Genomic DNA, 20,383 nt, shown 5'->3' on the forward strand with positions numbered 1-20,383 from the left:
TGTATAAAACGGGACATATATATTCGGATATATTCAGTAGAAATTTCTCTTGTCAGTGATCATGTTCGGGTAATTTAGAACGTTTTTTTATCTCATACTTCTTTTCTTCTTCGTTTTATTTCACCTCATCCATTGTCAATTTTGCCCCAAATAATTCAATAAGTTGCACAACTGTAAACTCGTAACATTGTACGAGAATTAGCACAGGAGAGCGAGATCCGAATTTTGCGGAAATATCCGTTTCCGAGATGTCATTTCTCCAGAAAAAAAAGAGAATGCTTTCATCTCTAATATTATTCCTCGACTTTTCCACTCTCTTCCCCAATTTCTGATTTGTTAATCCGAGAAAAGGAAGCGAATAAATCTTCTCCAAAAAAAAAACGGAAATAGCGGAAATATTAAAGAACCTCCGAAAAAATGGTCAAAAGTTGAACAAAAAACCAAGCCAACCTTCCATATCCACTTCGCATTGGCGTTCTTGTCTTTTTGATCTCATGACTTTGCTTGATTTGATCAAATTTTAAATTTGACACCTCTAGGAATGTTTAATGTGATTTTGCTTCTGTGTATTACGGCTCTGACTTATGGTCATAGAATAAGACAGTGCACATGCAACGAAATTCAACCGTGCAGCAACGTCGATGCTCGTACAATTTTTACATGCGCGGATAAATGCCAAGTGAAGGTTTTTGTTAATTCTAATTTTATTTTTTCCTTTTGAATGTTAACTTCAAATGTTCTGATTTGACCAGCGAAGACTGACTGAAGTGTTCTAGGGTCACGTAGCTAAAAGTGGTGTCTCCTATCCTGCTTTGCGTATGTGCTACCAGGAAATCGAGAGTACTATAAACGCTGTCTTCGGATGCGTAAGGGACAAGTTATCGAATTCGTCAGTCTTTTTTTTTTGTTTGAAATCTATCCATTTTCATTATATTCATTTCCATCTTTTCTGTTTAGAATTTGTTTATTAGCCTTACAGGTGCTCAAAGGTGCCTCCACCTTTGACGGTGCGTCAGTTTAATCCAACACTTTTCAAGGTGGAGCTGATCAAAGAGGTCATCACACAGCTCAAAGCATCAGGTCCTTACTGTCTTTTTCAAAATACAGAATAGGAGTATGAAATAGAGAATAGTAATGAACATTCCTTGTTTATTTATCTCTTTATATTTATACCTTATTTGAGGAATTAAACACGAAGTGATTAAGTACTTCCTTGAAGAGAAGGAATACTCGAAATGTCGGCTGGAATGTTTTAGTGATGAGGCGTTAAAATGTTTGAGGGAGAGGAGGTTAGTTCCATCCGAGTTTCATCTTCCTCAAAACATCATCATTTAACTTATAACACCTTCTCATTGTTGGTAGAATAGAGTTTATTTCTTTCAAGAAAAAAAAAGATTATCCAGATGTGGACTTGTACTTCCGTCTAATCGCGATCTGGTTCTAATTTTGAAACAATGTGCACTGCCGAACGGAATGGGAACAGCGGGTTTCCGTAAGCTGTGTCGTTGTAAAGTCAAAGCTGGAGCAGCGTAAGATTATTTCAATTTATAAAATTAGATTAATAATTAACAAGTTAAACAGAATTAATGAATTTCAAAATTGCCATCTTGGGTCAGTTGATAAGAAAACTATCCCTCTCGTTTGTTTTTCTGATTTTTTCGTTTGCGCAAACAAACTACGTACGATATTTCAGAAGTCTTGCCAATATCTGCGGGAAAATAGTGGTTTCGTAAAACTGGAGGGCTGGTCATGCAGTTCTGGGCATGGCGTGGAAATACGAAGGCGGTGAACGTAGAAAAAAATCTATTTTTGTTTTTCATCGCCAACTTGTCTATTTAGTCACACTTGTTATTTGTGCTCAATTTTTCTTTTTCTTTATCATGCATTCTGAAAATGTGCTCGATATGAGTGGATGAATGAATGAATGAATGAATGAATGAATGAATGAATGAATGAATGAATGAATGACTGAATGAATGGTAGCTACGTTGTGAACAAAGCAAACAACACACGAATAAACACTCATCATATTTTCGTTTATTAAACATCAGTTCGAAATGCACAGAAAAATTTATAATAAAATAAAGGAGCAATGAATAGTAAGTCAGCAAAAAGGAAAAATGAGAGAGCAGAAATAGAAAGAAGATCTTGAGAGGATCTCTTGGGATACAATGGGATCAAACAAAAGAATATACCTGGTTCTGCGTGAAAAAAGCAATAAAGCAGAAGTCAAATGGTTTTTCGGCGTTTTACGTTAAACCTACAATCACCTTTATGTTAAGCCTACAATTACCTTTCTTCTTTCCAAGGTACGATTATTGAAGGTGCGTTCCAACGTACTTCACAGGAAGTAAGGCCGTTTCCCATACCGATTTTCACGACGAGAAGTGGAGATCGCGACCGATCTTATTCTCGTAATCTTCATCCAGAACTCTCCAAAAGAGATCCAAACATTCGTTCAGAAAGTTCATGATGCGCTGCCTTTGCGGGACACTCTCACAGTCCATCCGACAATATCAATCATCTGGAGAGCACGTGAATCTGCAACGTTAAGACCTTTTACTGAAACAGGAGCTGGAGGTTCCAAAGGAAAAAACTCGTTTGCACATTATTTCTGAGTCAGGTACACTGATTCTTCACTGTGTAACATCAACGGCAAAAGAACGACCAGAAATCAGATTATGGAAAGGAGTGCTCCATCTTTTTGTGTAGGAGCACCTTAGTCTTAGTAGTATCGGGACGGACAGCGTATCACTTCAATAAGAATGCGGCCTAGAAGCGCCATAGTTAACATCGAATGTGTTCAACTAGGGTTACGGATCGCAGAGATGAGATCTCCTGCACTGTCGAGCCTATCAGTGCAGCGAAAGTGCAATTGGACTGACTTCGGACAGACACAGCTCCACAGCTCAACTTTAACGCGTGCGCGTTTACTAGTTGAGCTCGGAATGCATAAATATCGTAGCAGTACTCGAAGATAAAACGATGTATTGCTCGATCGATCTATGTTGTTAATATGTGCTCACATCAAAATGACACACGCCATTGAACGAAATATATTGTGAAGCGAAATACTGAGCGAAATATTCCGAGGCAAACACATAGTTGTTTTATGGGGAAACGTGACCAAATTCCAAGGCCACATTTATCAGCAGCAAAAAAAGTACACAATATCGTCTCCATAAGTGTGAACATATTATAAACAATCAGTACTAATAAATAATGATGTTGACATGATCTAATCTCATCTGATCATGATCGTCGGGCTGCTGTTATTGTCTGCATTGCCCACATCTTTACCGAAGGGGGTCGTTCTTGAACACAGTTCTGCCAAACCTTCTCGATCTCTAAGAAGAGTTCGCAGAGAATCCTTTCATTCATCACTGTACCATACGGCGTTGATCAATGTCAATAGCTATAGGCCTATGCGTTAGACTTCAGTTTAGAATAGTTTGATGTTCATGAAAGTGTATGCAGTGTGCAGGAATTACAATGACTTACTGGGGCGACCTGGTGTGTCAAGTACATGTTTTCATCCTCACTGACGTCTGGTACCAGTTTATCGACCACGGATTGGTGGAGGGCTTGATTGGAGCCTGAGCGGTTTCGAACCATCTATCGTGCAGTCACAATCGAACCTCTTACCGACCGTGTTATATCAGCCCTAATATTGATAACTCAGCTGCCAAAATCGATTTTACAGTCATAGCATGTTGAATACATCTCTTCTTATTGAAATATAACAATTTTACACAGAAAGTTTTACTACTGCCGCTTGCCCAAGTCTCCGATCGATATATTGTTATAGGGTGAATTGAGAATAGGTAAGCTCCCAGCTTGTCTTTGTTAGTGATGGGGGTCGACAACAAAAACTTCGTAGAGGAGCTGAACGCAGAAGCCAATAACACACCTTTGCTGATTATCTCCTTTGCCGCTGTCGTTGTTCTTCAGCATACAGTTAACAGAACTCATCGATCAGTTCCACCGGCTGCTCATCCACTTTGATTCCCACTGGTGGTCTTGACAAGATCCAAATCGGTTTGTACTTTTTAGGGCGTGGACGCAGTCCATAGGCTGTCCATAGGCGATGTCATCGACGAGGAAGAACGAAAGGGTCCTGTCACTGCCCTTTGTGTTACTTTTTTACAATTTCAAACGATTATGTACATTCTGCTGGTGTTCGAACTGCAACAATTGTCCTTGTTTCCTGTCATCAAGAAGGCTAACGAACTTCCCTGATAATACACTGGTGTTACGCTCCTTGAGAAGGTAGCCTTAAGAAGAAGATTCAAATCAGTTTCAGAATTTAAAAGTGGTACGTGCATTGGCATCGAGTACCGCTGTCACGCTGACGGTCACTCTGCTGAAGATGAAATCACCCCGGACGATTGTAGATCAGCCAGGATGAAAGTCGACTTGCTCGTTAACTTTGTAGTGATGTAGGATCAGCTTAATGATCTGTCCAGTTTGAGAGTGGGTCGCAATTAGACATCTTCTAGTACTATAGCATAACAGTTGAAATGAAAGCACAGGATAAATGTAAATAAATGTAAATAAATGATAAACAAATGATGATTATGGTCAACATCAGTGTCTCGGACTTTTTCAAGGATGTCTGGATGGGGCAATATATGGTGTAATAACGTTGCAATATGGCGACTATCAAGATAAAAATCTAGAAATGCAGGAAATGACGAGTCAGTTGTTGATTTTTACTCGTTTTCCACTTCTACTGTCTATGTATATTGCAGTGATGTTGAAATTATGACAACTCATCGGAGAATAATCTGCACGACATTTTGCTTCGACTATGTACATAAAGAGTAGTGAAGTAAAATCATAAATTGCTCCCGCCCCTTGCTTATGAGGTTAGGCTATAAATTGTGTATCCTCATGTGAAAACTGTCGTGGAGCACTTCAAAATCACGAACAATTGTGAACAGCGCCAATCACCATTCAAATCACCGCCAAATGAATAGAGGATGCTAAGTAACTCGTTCAATCGGTATCCGATCTACTTCAAATCGCTCTATTCCTAACTCATACGCGATACAGCATCTGCATGCACACTGTTTATCCAGCCTTGAGTGCTTAATCTCCATTCTGAAAACCAAAAACAGAAAGAGATAGCGAGAGAGATAGGTGATGTAAGAAGAGATTTGGAACAGAGAGAACTGGACACTGCTCGCTGACGCCTTTTTCGACCTCATAATCTATCTCTTACTTTACTACCATATGCTATTAGAAATTTTTTTAATAATGGGTGAACATAGACACTCATTGCCATCATGCTCGAAAAGCCAAATCAGCACTTATTATCAGCATTTATTTAGAAGTATGAAAAGTCCTTCAGTGACCACTGCAAATATTCTTTTTGTCTCTAGAACTGCGATCAAAGACCTACATTAAGAAGCATATTGAACAATAACAAAAAAGAAACAGGAGCAGAACGCAAAAGTTATCGGTATATCAAGGATATCCACATATGATATGCTAGACTGAGATAGACTGTTCAAAAAGTGGATACGTTTGTACGAATGCAGAGTAAACTTCTGTAGAGTAGTTGAACAGAAGATGAGTGTAGGCTCTTCTATGGAGATAAATAGAAAGCTACTACAGTATGTAGTGCACACAGATACTTAGTTCATTTTGTGATTAAGATCTCCGAGCTGATCCAAGATGATTTTGAAAAGCAAACTGGTCAGGTATTATTGATTGTGAAGGGCTTCCATTGGAGCCTAGCATACACAGTATCCACTAGCATTCTGCGCAGTGCCGCAAAGAAGCAGACATAGCAGATAAGTGGCATGCTCCGTGATTGCAAATACAAGTAGAAACAGTAGCTGCAAACTCAGGGAGAAAGATTTCGACCAATCAATCGAATGCAAGCACTAACACAGTGTTACGCTGGCATATTGCTCAATTTGGACAATGAAAGCGCAAGAACAAATATCAGACGGAGAAGACAGATCAGAAAAAGAAAAAGAGAATTTGAAGACCACAGCGATAAAAGAACATCACAACATGCCACTAATACCACCATACCGTACACATGTAAACAGAAAGATCTCTAGTTCAACACATCGAAAATTTGCTATGGTGGAGCCATTTTAAACTATTCCAGTGGAATCATAAGGAGTCGTGGAACCAAACATTCCTCAAACTTACAACTGAAATTTAATAGTGTGACGGAAGCCACGTAAATATTAGTTAAAAATTAGTTGGATTACTTTTTCTTGGACAATGGAAAGTGAATTTTTCAAAAGTGGGCAGAAAAAAGATTAAAGTATATTTCAGAGGAGAAGGAAAGCAGTTGACACATCAAGGTAAATCAAAATTGTGGTCCACATGTTTACTCAATGATCCTCTTTCGCGGCCTTGAATACAAGCATGACTGTTATCTACACGTAGCACCCCTGTTTTCATTGACTGCAATCTGAGTATGCGCCTTAGAAGAGAACGAACGATATAACTTAACAAGATGATTTAAGATGATGTAACCTACCAGGCTGCCACTGTAACCACATTTAGGAGGGAGTCAAGTAAAATGTGCCTGTCTACACAGGGGATTTGACGGCAAGGTGGATAATTATTCACACCTATATAATAAAGGAGCGAGTGTAGTGTAGCGGTTAGAGGTTCCGTTTCCTGCACGATCGATCGGAGGTTCGAATCCGCCCTAGTGCTCACCAAGCCTTTCATCCCTCCGAGGTCGATAAATTGGTACCAGACTTGTCTGGGAGGATAAAAACACTGACTTGACACATCGGCTAGCCACCGCAAGTCATTGTAAGGGCTAGATACACGTTCTTAAACCTCAAACGATTCTGAATTGAAGTGAACGTGGGGACGCATCCTAAGCGGATTGATTAACGCCGGAGACTTTATCCTTTATCCTTATAATAAACGTATAATATTACTCCTTTACGATATCTTTGACTACCTTCTGACGTTTAACGACCGTTTTCCCCTTCAGGACGTTTGGATTTAACATTTTTGATTCTTTTCATTCATATGTATCTGTCACGTCTCTATATACATTTATCGCACAAAGTAACAAACTCAACAAAGTACACAACAACTACAAGTCAACAACTTCACGAGTTGAAAAAGCTCCTGAAATGTGCATACGATGTGGGCAAAGACATTATATAAGAAGAGTAAAAAATCACTGGTTTCACAGAAAGACGTTGTCGGCAACAACACGAAAAATCCGATAAGTACAACTTGATAACAATTAGAGCAAAAATTACAACAGTCTACAAAAACAACCACAACTACATCATGGAATCAAGCTGCACTAGAATACTCCTTCGTCATATGGGCAAGCAGACCCCTCTCTTCTCCTCCCTTACAACCATTCGGAAAAAAGAAACTAGAGCCGCACAGTGCAACATTTTTGGTGGTATTCTTAGCTGTTCCGATACTAGCCCTACGGATATAAACAGAAATAATACGGCAGGAGCTGAGTGACATCATTAACAAGGACCCTCTTGCTCTTGCAAGTCCTTGTGCATAGTGTGATAAGATCATTAGTAAGCAAACTTTATGATAACCGCCAAACAATCACTAAAAACCAAAACCAAACCGTCATAAGTGGTATGAAAAAAGAAGTCAGGTACCGCAGCTGCACAAGAGATTCCATAACGAATGTATACGGCAATGTCGTGACTCTCTAGATAAATTTATATGCAGTGGCAAAATGAAACGAATGTAGATAAGATGTTTCTTCCTCAAAATGCACCTAGCATTAAACGATGAGTCAAAACGAAACGAAGTTTTCGGGTGCAAATATGCGTGCCGCGTGCTTGTAGTTCAGTGCTGCCGCACTCAAACTGTGGGCATGCCACAGGCCAATTAAAAATCCGCCCTCGAGAATACAATATTTGTCATACATGTTTTGAAAACCATATTCTTCTGCACTGGACAAGCGAATGAAAACCGGTTTTTTTTTTAATTTTTACTTCGTACGAGTTTGCAGGAAACCCATGAGGACATTTCAACATGTATTAGTCGAGTAGAAGTAGAATAAAAAAGTGGGGAAAGGGAAAACCTTGGCGAAATCTTGATCTGAGTTTAGTCGTTTGATCATGAAATAAAAAAATAAAAGATACATACAAGATACAAAAATAAAAGTAAAAGGTCGGAAGAACGATCTTCTGCTTTTATCTTTGTAGCCAAACAACTTGCCATTTTATTTTAAGGAAAGGTGTCAATTTTTTGAATTCTGCCCTCGAAGCAACTACTGTTTCACATCTAGTTGCTCTCAGTTCGAAAAAGCGATCGAAAAATTAAGGTTGAGAATGTCTTTGATGGTTGGCGTGAACTGTAATGCCAAAGAGTTGCAACATTTCCCATTAATTTTATCATCAAAAATTTTAATTCATTTTAGTTTTGGCCCTAGTTTGTCAGAGATGATGATTGACTTGATCTGTTTAAATAACACAATTTACTACGCTGACAGAAGAATACCAAAATTTGACAAAACATGGAGCTTCCTTCAAACGAATGAAAAGAAAGTAGAATAACGATAACTGAGGACCACTCCTCTCGATCAAACTTCCAGAGGTAAAAATACCTATTAAAACACACACTGATCTCTTCAGAAGTAATTATCCACCTTGCCGTCAAATTCCATGTGTAGGCAGGCCCATTTTACTTGACGCCTAAATGTAGTTACGGTGGGGGCCTGGCGGGTCTTGCACTGTTATCTGGTGCAAGTTTTCCGAACATTGCAAAAAGGTGATGTGGTCCAACACTGCCAGAGCCCGTGCTTCCACAGGTCAATTGTCCAGAGAAACCATGAAATCTTTGGTAACGAATATCCGTTTCGTAAATTTGAGCTGCCGCTGTCGATTGAAAACCAGCAAGCCACCCTGTTCAAACTACAACGATATCTGTATGCGTCGTACGGATCAGAGGAAGCTCCGTCATCAGGAGCGAGGACTATAGCCATAGTGATTCTGATGAGTAGAAGGTACCAGATTACGCCGCAGGTGTGAGGAACGACTACAACATCCCGGCGGAGAAAAAAGGCGGAGCAAATAAAAGCCCAGTGTCACTAAAGAGGGCCTTTGTGCTACTGCGGGATCGCAGAGAACTAAAACTCTGGATCGTAACTGCTCACGCATCCGCTGAAGACTATTTCAAAAATGTTTCACATGATGAATTCAAAACACTGATGTCTGAGATTCCCAGCCAGCAGGAGGTCATAGCAGGAATTGATGCGAAAAAAAAGATAGGTCACGAGGGTGCGTATCGTTAGGTACTCACAGCTCTCGTGACAACTTATTCTATATCTTATGCAAGTGGACATAAAGGTTCGAGCCCTTCTGCATGAAGAAGGAGTTTTGCAGCGGGACATTTGCCCGTTTGAATTACTTCTTCAATGGTTCAATCATGGTCTCACCGTTTTTCTTTTGACAGAATCCAGGCTGCTACTCGCTCTCGTTCATCGGTTGCGCCTGTTTGGTCGTTTCCATTATTTCAGCAATGCTTCGAGTCTTCGTTCTATGCTGTGTAACTCATTCGTGAAAATAAAGCAGCATTACCATTTGGACCACTTCCTATTAGCGATACTTCTATACAATTGAGAGTACCAGATCGATAATGGTTGTATTCCCGGTCTGCGAAAAGGTCTGCGACAGCAACGTTATTCTGTCAAACCACCAAGATCTGCATTAATATTTGCTTCTCTCCGGTTTATAACCTCAACAAACCTCACTGCGACAGAAATGGTTCTCTCATCTAAGCCTTCAAGAAGCTCCAACTCTGACTCTACTCAAATTAAATTTAAACAGTGTGTAGTGTTTTCAGTTTCAGTAGAGGAAATAATCTGGGATTATGGAGCATAGCTATATTATGTCATAAAATCTTGACGGAAGAGGCACTGAAGTGTGAAAGCTCACCTGACGATCACGTTTGTGCCTTGCGCCAGACGCATTCGCAAACAGTGAATATTGAGAAAGGTATTTTGGTGGATATATTCATAAAATCAACGCGGCATGAAGCAAACGCACGGTTATTGTAGTGTTCCCTGTCCAACAGCTCGATCATCATGCTTCTACCTTTGCTCGTCTTTGTCAGTTTAATCAGCTATTGCGAGGTAATTTGGAAATTTCGTGGACTTTTTCATTTTTAAAAATTTCCCTTTAAGGCATGCCAATCTACCGTTATGGTACCAATGCAACATGTACCATCAAGCATGATGGATCGAGGACTCGGTGCACTCGGTCTAATGTATGCGCTTGAAGAATGAAATATACGTAAACTAATACTTCGAAGTATTCGAGATGTTTGGTCAGAACGAGGTCCTGTAGGCAACAGCAAGAAAACTGCAACAAATTACGGAAAAGCCAATAATGATGAATTATTTCCAAGCAAAACATTCTTCAAATGAACGCAGAACTCGTAGGAAAGCGTTTGTTTGTTTATATTCTTATACATAGACGTCAGAACAATATGTAAAAAAGATGAGTACAACGTAAGGGTCCTCGCAACTTGTGTGAAGCATAGGGCTAAGCTTGTTACTCCCGTTGATAAAATTAATGTTTCGGCGTAATCGTCTCCGTCTGAGCCTGGAAGGGTCAGGAAATTTTTATGCTCTCAAATGACTCGTCCAAAGCAACTTTTCATCCAAGCACGTCTCAAGCAAAGATTGCAAGACTAAGTGATAATCTTGATACAGAGATACATCGTTTGTCGCGGCTACGCACGTTTTCTTTTTGTTCATCAATGAACAGCTCATCCAAAACGCTTCTAACGTTCTGCGAGCTAAAATTTTGGGTTTGTGGCATCTTGGTTGTTTTGTAGGACATCGTTTTCAATGAGCTCCAAGATAGGCCGTTCGAGTATGTCATGCAGAGAATATTTCCTACTCGAACAAAGTGGTTTCTCAGTTTTTTTGCACTCATATGTTTCGTGGTGCATATTGTAAACTACATAAAATATGCAAACCGTCCAATTGGACAGCCTAAACATTCTCGCAGAAGCGATCTCACATTCTATTACGAATTTGTGTTCTTGAGACTTAAGCGCAGAATTTCTAGTGCTTCCACGATTTGCGATCTGCTGTGTCAAATTTGCCGCTCTGATTCATCTCAGATCATCAGATCCCCCTTAAGGCTGTCCTAAGCATCCTTCGAATGCTCGATTTTTCAAGTTTTGCAAGGATGAGCAGAAAGACAAGGAAAGTTATGTTCTTACTAACAGATTTCTGGAATCATCTTGCATCCTATCCAACACAGACTGGATAACTGTCTCTGCGCTGAGGGGCGGCCATTTCCCCTTGGATTTCTCTCATGTTGATCGTGAGGGTAATTCAAAGTACTAAGAAAGAACAAAGAATAAAATAGATGACTTCCAAATTATAAAGGTTTACGAAGTTCAATGCGGCATGTAACCTTTCATTGTTATTTAACAGCTACCAGTTCATCAACTTCGAAGAATGAAAGGTTGAGTTGGCCTTAGGCGGTGTCGAATGTGGAATGCGCAGACGCAGCGGTGATCTTTTGCCACTGCGCTACTCTTTAGAAAATATTACAAACAAGAATGAAAAGAAAAAAATAGTGATGAAATAAAAATAAAATAAACAAAATCAAACGAAACCAGTAGGGAATATAAGAAGAAAGAGGAAAAGGACAACAAAATTGACACAATGTCCGTTTCAGGGAATTTACAACACAAAGAGCACGATCGATCCATACAATTGTTCCAAGACAGAGAATTACGAAGTTAGTTATTTGGGAAATTTAGCGCACAATTTGCAAACAATTGGGAAACAAATATAGGAGCAAAATACAACTTAACTTAAATATGTGAATTATTACTGATATGCAATGAAATTTTCATAGATAAATTTATGCGCGTAAATTTAGGTTACATGTCTGACGTGTTCTGCATAAATCCCAGATCAAACGACACAAATGTCATCTTGGAAGTAGTCCATACTCTCTATCCATATAAGTCCACTTTAATTAGTCTATATTTCCTTATCTTACGTTTTAATGTTACTGTTAGTTATAACTACATCAAATTAGGTCCAGCACGAGAAAAAAATCCAGATAGCAAAATAAACGTAAATATTCCAGCATGCACATCCATTTTTTAAAGACTTAATCGGCGGGCTGATGTCATCGTCTGACGCGATTACCTGCATCTTCGCCGAGGTGTGCCGTCCTTGAACACAGGTCTGCCCAACCTTCTCGATCTTCTGCGAGAGCTTGCACAGAATCAATCCATTCGTCGCTATTCCATATTCTGCGAAACCATACGTCTCGCCTGAACTGCCTATCCACGCCGACTGTCCTCAGGTACTCTTTCACCACCTCAGTCCAGAACTTGCTTCTTCCAGCTCGAACCCGACGAACTCCTCAGAACCCGTTGAACAAGGCGATCTGCCGGCCTCCTTAATATATGACCAAAGAAGCGAAGACGATTTACTTTAGCCACTTTCGATGGCGGTGCAAGATGTTGATGTCTTCCACGTGTCATCCGCCGCTATACCACATTAATTTCTACGTAAAGATCTTCATTGTGACATACCCTAGGCCAAAAGTAGCACAGTAGCCATCTAAGCAGCTTTCAGCGTGCAGTCAAGCCTCTCCATAACCGTTGATGGTGCCGTCCAAGTCTCCGATCCGTACATCATGATGGGGCAAATTGCGGATAGGTAGACTCGCAGCTCGACTTCCTTGGTGATGGGGGTCGACCACAGGCATTTCGTTAAGGAGTTAAATGCAGAAGTGGCCTTAGCGTATCTTTGCAGAACATCTCTCTCGAAGCTGCCATTGTTCTTCAGCGTACACCCTAGGTAACAGAACTCGTCGACGAGTTCCATCGATTGTCCGTCCACCCTGATCCCCGCTCGAGGTCTCGAAGAGATCCACATCTGCTTGCATTTATCAGGGCGTAGGCGTAGTCCATAGGCTGCAGCCAGCTTCGATACAAGGTTGACAACATGTTGAAGTTTCGTACTGCTTTCCGCGAATATAACAACATCGTCGACGTACTCGAGGTCAGTCAAGGGGCACCCAGATGGTGCCAAGACAATGTCGGCAGGACACTGGTCGACTGTTCTTCGCATAATGTCGTCGATTGCGAAATTGAACAGGAAAGGTCCTGCCACTGCCCCTTGTCTTACTCCAGTTACCACTTCGAACGGTGTTGTACATCCGGCTGGTGTTCGAACTGCAGCAGTTGTTCGTTGATTCATGTCATCAAGCAAGCGAACGAACTTTCCTGGTACTCCATCTGCGCTCAGCGCGTTGAGAAGACGGCCCCGGTGAGGAGAGTCGAACGCGGCTTCAAAGTCCAGAAACGCTAGTTGCATTGGCTTCGAGTACCGCTGCCAGATTTCGATCACTCTCCTGACGATGAACGCCTAGTCAATCGTAGATCGGCCAAGGCGAAAGCCAGCTTGCTCGTCGCGAGTTGTTTCTTCGCGATTTTTAATGAGTCGGTCCAGGATAATGCGCTCCAGTACCTTGTACATAACACGCAGCAGAGAGATTCCTCGATAATTTCTGGGGTCCGTGACGGATAACTTCTTGTGGAGGGGAATTATGATAGCGTGTCTCCACGAATCAGGTATCCTTTCGTCTATCCATATTGAACGGATGATCTTTGTCATCTCACGAATCCCAGACGGAGGAAGATATTTTGGCATTTCTGCGCTAATCCCGTCGTCTCCACCAGATTTTCCATTCTTCATTTTTTGAATACAGACCACGACCTCCGACGCGGTCGGTGGATCCTCCTTAACCGCTTATGCCGGTCTATGAACGTGTTCGAGTTCAGGAGCTGACGGTGCTAGCCGGTTCAGCAAGATCTTGAAGTGTTCCTTCCAAATTGGAAGGGTTGCTTCACCGACAGCTACCCCATTAGCAGTGTTGAGGACAGGGGAACATCTTTTCATTTTGCCGCTATACTGCTTTAGTAGAGCATAGGCTTTCCGCGAGTTCCCGTCCTAACACGCCTTCTCAAACTCCATCGCTCTTGACCTCCACTCGTTATCGCGGTCTTTACACTTCCTTCTAAGACGCCTTTCCTGGTTGAAGTCACCAGCGCTGCACTCGACACATACAGAATTGTATGTGGATTTTGTTTCCGCAGATGCAAAGGCAAACTTCTTCCGCGGCAATAGAACCGGGAGCGTTTCCCTTGCAGCATCCTGGATGCACTTTGTGAAGGAATCCGCATCGCTAAGCTTCCTCCTGGTCCGTACTCCAACATGAATAGAAACACGTTGGCGGAATTTTGTTCCGCATTCATCGTCTTTCAGACCTGCCATGTCGATTTTCGGTTGAGGAGGAACTCCTCGGTTTCTCTTATGGAACCGTATCTTGAAGCTGAGAAGAACTGAACGGTGGTCAGAGTCGAACGCGACGTCGCAAACAGCTCTAGATTTTCGGATATCTGAATGAGGAATGTTCTTCGCCAGAACGTAGTCGAGCTGAAGCTTAAGCTTCTCTTCGGGCGTTAAAAGGGTTGACCCCTGCCACGTGAGTTGATGGCGTCGATGATTCCTCTTAAACGTGGAAGTGATGATGAGGACCGTCTGTTCGCACAAGTCGACCAGACGGTCACCGTTGTCCGACGTGCGCTCCGCTGCATAGTACCATTTTCCTAGCACATCGGATTGCTATTCGAGTCCCATCTTCGCATTTGCGTCGATTCCGACAATGACCACTTGCTGGCTTGGTATTTTAGACATCAACGCATTGAGTTCATCATAGAAGGCGTCCTTACTGTTGTCCTCAGCGGTTTCCGTAGGTGCGTGAGCATTTACGATCCAGAGTTTACATCCTCTGCGATTCCGCAGTCGTAGAAAGGCGCATCTACGTTGGGCCAAATTCCTTCACCAAGTTGTTGTAATCGTTCCTTACAGCTATCGCGCAGCCACCTACTTTGTCCTCATCAGCATCGCCGCAGTATATGGTGTAATTTTCGATGCTGATGACGGGCCGATCCCTCATGTGTGTTTCCTGCAGTGCAGCAAAAGACACACAGAGATATCGCAGAAGTCTGGATAGAGCGGTTTGTTGAAGTTCACTCGATAGTGTTCGGCAGCGTGACGAAACGAATTGTTGTTGCCAAGGATTCCATGCTCCCTTCAGGCAGTTGACCCTTCAGGTTATGGGCTTTGGCGGTGTGCTGGAAGACAGCACCTTTTTGCAATGTATGGGAAGTTTTCGCCATATAACAGTGCAGGTTATATGGCTCGTACGTTCCCAATGCGTACACTTGAACACCTGATTGCGTTTAGTTAAAGCAGGGCCACCACGTGCAGGTAGCAATCAGACTCGTATACGCGGCCCCACGCGTGATGTTCGCTTCTAGCAGCGCGAAATAGCAACACGTTGTGAATTTTATATCGAAATTTACGATGGTCTATGGACTACAACTCCGTCCTCGTAAATCCATGTTTGATGGCCGATGTGTGTCTCCTCGAGTCCCTCAACGGGAATCAGGAACAGACAGCCTATTGAACTCACGGATGAGTTCTGTTAATTGGGCTGTATGTTGGAAAACGACAGAAGCTACGAGAGAGATATTCAACAAAGATGTGGTAAATCCAGTTCAACATTCAACTTCTTGACCACATAGATGCCTTTGGTCAATCCCCATCGCCAACGAAATCAAGCTGCGACTCTACCTATCAGTAACTCGCTCTATCATAATGATCGGAGGCATAGAAAACACCGTCAACCGTGAATGAGAAGCTTGGCTGCATGGAGAAGTTTTAAAGCTGCTTCGACGACTGTTAGGCCACCTTTGGCCGATGGTGTTCAATAATGAGAGAACGTTACGCAGAAGTGTGCATGGTGTACCGGCAGATAGCACATGGAAAACACTAAGATCTTCCCCGGTCTTCTAAAGTAGCCACAAGAAACCGCCCCCTTTTTTTGCGCACGTTATAAGGAGACCGTCTGATCGTCTCGTCCGAATTGTCTCAGGATGCTCCCAGATTATACTAGAAAAGCGTCCCGGTCGTAAACTAAAGTTTCGGACGGGAGGTGGTAAACGAAGATCTAAGAAGACTCGGTGATGACAGGATTTTCAACCGAGACGTAACGTTTCGCAGATTGTGGATTAGCGAAAGACGCGAATTTTAGCAGAAGATCGAATAGGAAAGTTTGGATTTGAATAACGACGATGATGCGAATAGCTGCTTTGGGACGTAACACCGGCCCGCCGTCTAAGTTACGTAAATTAAGTATCAACAAATAACCGAACAAATCACTCGACGTCCTTTCTCGAAATACAGTATTAATGTAGTGTCCACATTTTATAATTCTTTCATTTGAAAATCTTTAGTTTTTATCCTTTATGAACGAAGCAGATTTATGTAGGGATTTAAAAACTGATTGTTTGATCTTCAATTGCCGTTTCCACAGCTGCATGAAGGTGAGTTAAGCTGAGGAGAAAGAGAAATTGCTGGAGTCAACTCCCTTAGAACTCCTTCTGCAGAGGTTATTTTTCTGGCTTTGAGATCGTCCAGGAAAACAAACAACTGCCACTTATTTTGTTCTGAAAATGAAATTGAAAATCTAATCCCCTAGTGCTCACCAAGCCTTTCATTGAATGAATCGATTTCAGAAGGCTACCGTCTGTTCCTTTTCCAGAGTCTAGGATTATTCGAACAATGAGCACTCGGAAAACAACAAGGAAAATGTAAGCATGACTTCATAAATATTATTATAGCCGAGTCAAAACGACGTGAATCACGAGTATAGTTGCGGTGCATTTGCGTACGTGCTCGAAACGTTGCGGTGGAGACAGCACCTGGAACCGGGATGGGACAATCACAAACTGCAGCGATGAGTGCTGCCAGCAAGTGTTTTACCACGCTCCTAGCCACTATCCTCCACCAAAGTGCATCGAGAGAAGCCGCGTCCGCAATTGCGTACGTGCTTCATGTCGTTTTGACCTTACTATAGTTAGTGTAACCATTTCTTATAGTCCGCCATACAGGTAGAAAAATTCAGTAATGATTAGCAGAAACATAAATTGTATAATCTCAAAGGTGAACTTCAGCATCACGAAACATTGGACCAGAGCGCCACGTCGAACAACCACGAAGTTCCAGAAACCATCCACCGTAATCCCGGATCAATCTGAATCGTCAGTGAAGTGGTAGGAGAAGTAAAATTATTTCTGAGTACAATCATTGCTATAATGATGTTGATTCGATCGTCAGAAAAACGTCCACAGAGCAAAATCAAGCAGCAAAGTAATAACAACTATCTCTTTGAGGTCGTGTTCATCGGCAATGATTCAAGTCGAGACGACTCATGCATGGAATCCTAGCCTCAGTGAACAGTACCGAACTCAGCTTAATGACAGTTTGAAGAAGCTGGAACAACACACTATGAATACTATTCCAATGTTTGGCAAAGTTCTCCGCAAAGTTGTGTAAGTCTGTTCATTATTGACTAGATAGTAGCTATCTAGGTATACAGGTATACAGAAGTAAAGAATTATGATGGGATGCAACCATTTTTTACGAGTGCCACAAAAACTTCTTTGTCCTGTTAAGCACATTTAGTAAGAAAGTATGGCAGATGGAACAGCTAGTGTATGTCGAGAAGAAAATAACCGTATAGTGCAGGAAACAAATCGCGACCTCTGGCAGTCGTAAAACTCTCTCCTAGCAACCTTAAAGGCATCACCCCACGAATCTGGAATGGTGCGTGTTTCAAGTGGGTTATTCCTATACTGGGTCGTAGATTGTGGGGAGGAGGGTGATTTTGTCCATTTCTTCCTAATTGCCGCAAAAAACAGTCCGGAAGATGCGGCGCGTGCACAAGGCTGGCGCGCTCTAATAGAACTCTTTGTAGAAAATAGCGCCCCGAAACGTTCGAAGCCGCATCTTCCGGACTGTTCTTTACGGCAATTAGGAAAGAATGTACGGAATCACCCTCCTCCTCACTATCTACGACCCCGTAGAGGGATAATCCACCTGAAACCCGTACCACCTCAGATTCGTGGCGTGATGCCATTAAGGAAAATCTCATACGCATTCGGATATGTGTCCTTACATGCACTGCTCCGAACTGCAGGCTTGCCCAAATAACAAAGACTATATGCGATCATATGTGTTTTAGCTGATTTTTCATAAGAACTGCGGAGACGAATACATCTGGTAGACAGCTTCACGACTATGTGATCGAGAGAAGAGGCGCCTGGGTGAAAAATTACTTTACTTCACGGTCTTAGATGGTCGGGGTCACAAAGCATTTTCCCAAGCATTTTTTATCCACGCCAAATGATCAGGAATGAATGGAAAAGAAGAATGCTCGTTATTACGCAAAATTCTTTGATTCAAGGTTGTAATTGTGTCACTTCACCATGAGTACCTAGCAGCACCGGATAAAATCTCCATGGTCGAAATTTATAACAGAGCCGCCTGCTCCTTGATCGTAACTGACAAGCTCCACCGCACAGCTTCAAGCCCGGCACCGTACTTGGTGTCGTAGATCACCCTATCGATCAGTGGTGGCGATAGCAGTGCTCTCATCCGTTGTGAATGCAACGCTAAAAATGGCTCTGTTCTCCTTTCGGCTTCGCGCTTTGAAAATCGATCAAGCTGTCGCAGTTTGAGGAGAAATCAGTTTTTCCGAATTCTTCGAAAACCATTTGCAACAGCTTCCACTCATCGTTGAGTAGTTTTTCGAAGCTTATTGTTTTTTTCGTGCTTTTTACTTGTTACTATGTGTATTTCTCCAATCTTTTCCGCTCTTCTTATTTCATTGTTTCTTCTTTCTTTCTTAATTTCATATTTTTTCCATGCCCCAGATGCACATCACAAATCACACAGTCAGTTTTAGTGACTTCATTCCATAAAAAATGTCCCCTTTGATCAATTTGAAGCTCCATTTTAATTTCAAAAAATAAGAATCAACAGGAATGGAAAATTAGAATACGACCCTCTTGTACACTGATAAATTCTTTATAGAATGACTTATAACATTTTCAAAACAGTTCCTATTCCTAGGTGTATTTTTCACTTTGAATAAAACGCTCACGATCTTATTCCTCATCTCAGGACATTAGTGAATCCAAGGGTTTACTGGATTTTACACAGTACTACATAAAGTCTGGAATTGAGTAGTGTATTTCTTTTCGAGGGTACAGCCAAGATTTCTACCGATCTTCTATTTCGGTTTTCGATTTGGTGACGTAGAGTTGTACGCTATGAGTTTTGCGAAAAACAGTACGATTGTAGCGTTTCGGTACCCTTTTCCACAGATTTATGGTAAGGGATGGTTCCATCAGATTACGTCGTAGTCTTTAGGGTTTCTTTTCCTCTTAAAGGCAGCATACCCTCAAATTGAGTGTTTTGGTTCCTCCACGAATAGACGAATAGATAGGGTTATAGGTGAAGTTTACGAGTAATGAAGCTCAACGTCTCTAATTATCTAGAAAGCGTGGGAAGCAGCTTTGTCGCATCATCAATCCCCTTACGAGGCACCTTATAACGTGCCACGTGTGCGAGGGCAAACATACAAGTCGCGTCTGCGAGCTGGTGAGCAGTCGATTTACTGCTCACATTGTCTCTCCCGCTCGTATTCCTGCTCTCGCAGACGTGACACGTTATAAGGTGCCTCGTAGGGAGATTTGGTGCGATGAAGCCGTTTCCTAGCCCTCGTTTCTGGATAGTTAGAGGAACTGAGCGTTATCACACTCATATCTGTAAACGACATCTTCAATTCTACCTATTCGTGGAGAGACCCAAACACTCTCAATTTTGTTGTACGCTGCATTTAAAGAAAGCACTGAGTAAGAGCATTCGTTGGAATTCGTTCTTTCAGGAACGTACCATCATCAAATGGTGACAAGTTCGGTGAACTATTCTTCATAGAACAAGTGCGTCAATCATGTATGTCGCTGAAAGAATTTGTCCGCAAAGCTGTCTCCTTGAGTAAAGACGTGAGTTGCAATAATAATTCAAAAAAAAAAAAAAAAAAAGAAAACTAAAATAATTCAAAGTGTGCAATTTGACACTGTTTAAGACGACTCTGGAGAGAAATGGAGAAGCATTCTCTGGAGAAGCAACACGTTGAGATTTCCTTACAATGCTTTTCTGAAGCTGTTTTCAGATTCCACGCGCTGTTGTCGCCTGCGGATGTGAGGTGCCAGTAGAGATTTACAAACTCTAGGACGTTTAGATATCTTTATTGCAACATCTTTGCGCAACAATAAATCAATTCCCGTTCTAGTGATTGATCGATTAACATACAGATAAGTGACGACAATGAAAAACAACAGCTGAATTGCAAGAGAAAGAGAAGAAATATAGGTCTAAATACAAAGAATCGCAAAATCTCAATAAAATTCATCCTTTCACGGAGCCAAGCCCAATACTCTACTTTCACTGCTA

The 20,383-nt window shown here is 41.7% G+C and overlaps 6 protein-coding genes across 7 annotated transcripts; 3 read left to right on the top strand and 3 right to left on the bottom strand.

Moving 5' to 3' along the window:
- Positions 1-541: 541 nt before the first annotated feature.
- RB195_015589 (uncharacterized protein) lies at positions 542-1,733 on the top strand (the record flags this gene model as incomplete). Its single annotated transcript, XM_013443915.2, has 6 exons — positions 542-685; positions 777-889; positions 980-1,080; positions 1,184-1,289; positions 1,404-1,529; positions 1,694-1,733. The coding sequence occupies 6 exons, from the start codon at positions 542-544 to the stop codon at positions 1,731-1,733; spliced, it is 630 nt and encodes a 209-aa protein (XP_013299369.2).
- An 8,001-nt stretch (positions 1,734-9,734) lies between these two features.
- RB195_015590 (uncharacterized protein) lies at positions 9,735-10,251 on the top strand (the record flags this gene model as incomplete). The annotated part of the gene is made up of 4 exons (XM_064206370.1): positions 9,735-9,799; positions 9,850-9,968; positions 10,031-10,105; positions 10,157-10,251. 4 exons carry the CDS (start codon positions 9,735-9,737, stop codon positions 10,249-10,251), a joined length of 354 nt encoding a protein of 117 aa, XP_064062251.1.
- A 2,320-nt stretch (positions 10,252-12,571) lies between these two features.
- RB195_015591 (uncharacterized protein) lies at positions 12,572-13,330 on the bottom strand (the record flags this gene model as incomplete). Its single annotated transcript, XM_064206371.1, has 1 exon — positions 12,572-13,330. One exon carries the CDS (start codon positions 13,328-13,330, stop codon positions 12,572-12,574), a length of 759 nt encoding a protein of 252 aa, XP_064062252.1.
- Positions 13,331-13,381: 51 nt separating this feature from the next.
- RB195_015592 (uncharacterized protein) lies at positions 13,382-13,711 on the bottom strand (the record flags this gene model as incomplete). Its single annotated transcript, XM_064206372.1, has 1 exon — positions 13,382-13,711. One exon carries the CDS (start codon positions 13,709-13,711, stop codon positions 13,382-13,384), a length of 330 nt encoding a protein of 109 aa, XP_064062253.1.
- A 255-nt stretch (positions 13,712-13,966) lies between these two features.
- RB195_015593 (uncharacterized protein) lies at positions 13,967-14,975 on the bottom strand (the record flags this gene model as incomplete). 2 transcript variants are annotated; one of them, XM_064206374.1, is made up of 2 exons in its annotated part: positions 13,967-14,641; positions 14,907-14,975. In XM_064206374.1, 2 exons carry the CDS (start codon positions 14,973-14,975, stop codon positions 13,967-13,969), a joined length of 744 nt encoding a protein of 247 aa, XP_064062254.1. The 2 variants fall into 2 exon arrangements, with proteins under 2 accessions (XP_064062254.1, XP_064062255.1); XM_064206373.1 differs by having other exon boundaries at positions 13,967-14,607; positions 14,903-14,975.
- Positions 14,976-17,272: 2,297 nt separating this feature from the next.
- RB195_015594 (uncharacterized protein) lies at positions 17,273-20,162 on the top strand (the record flags this gene model as incomplete). The annotated part of the gene is made up of 3 exons (XM_064206375.1): positions 17,273-17,415; positions 19,815-19,932; positions 20,103-20,162. The coding sequence occupies 3 exons, from the start codon at positions 17,273-17,275 to the stop codon at positions 20,160-20,162; spliced, it is 321 nt and encodes a 106-aa protein (XP_064062256.1).
- Between the last annotated feature and the right edge of the window lie 221 nt (positions 20,163-20,383).

Source organism: Necator americanus, chromosome V, assembly GCF_031761385.1.
Source record: "Necator americanus strain Aroian chromosome V, whole genome shotgun sequence".
Classification (NCBI taxonomy): domain Eukaryota; kingdom Metazoa; phylum Nematoda; class Chromadorea; order Rhabditida; family Ancylostomatidae; genus Necator; species Necator americanus.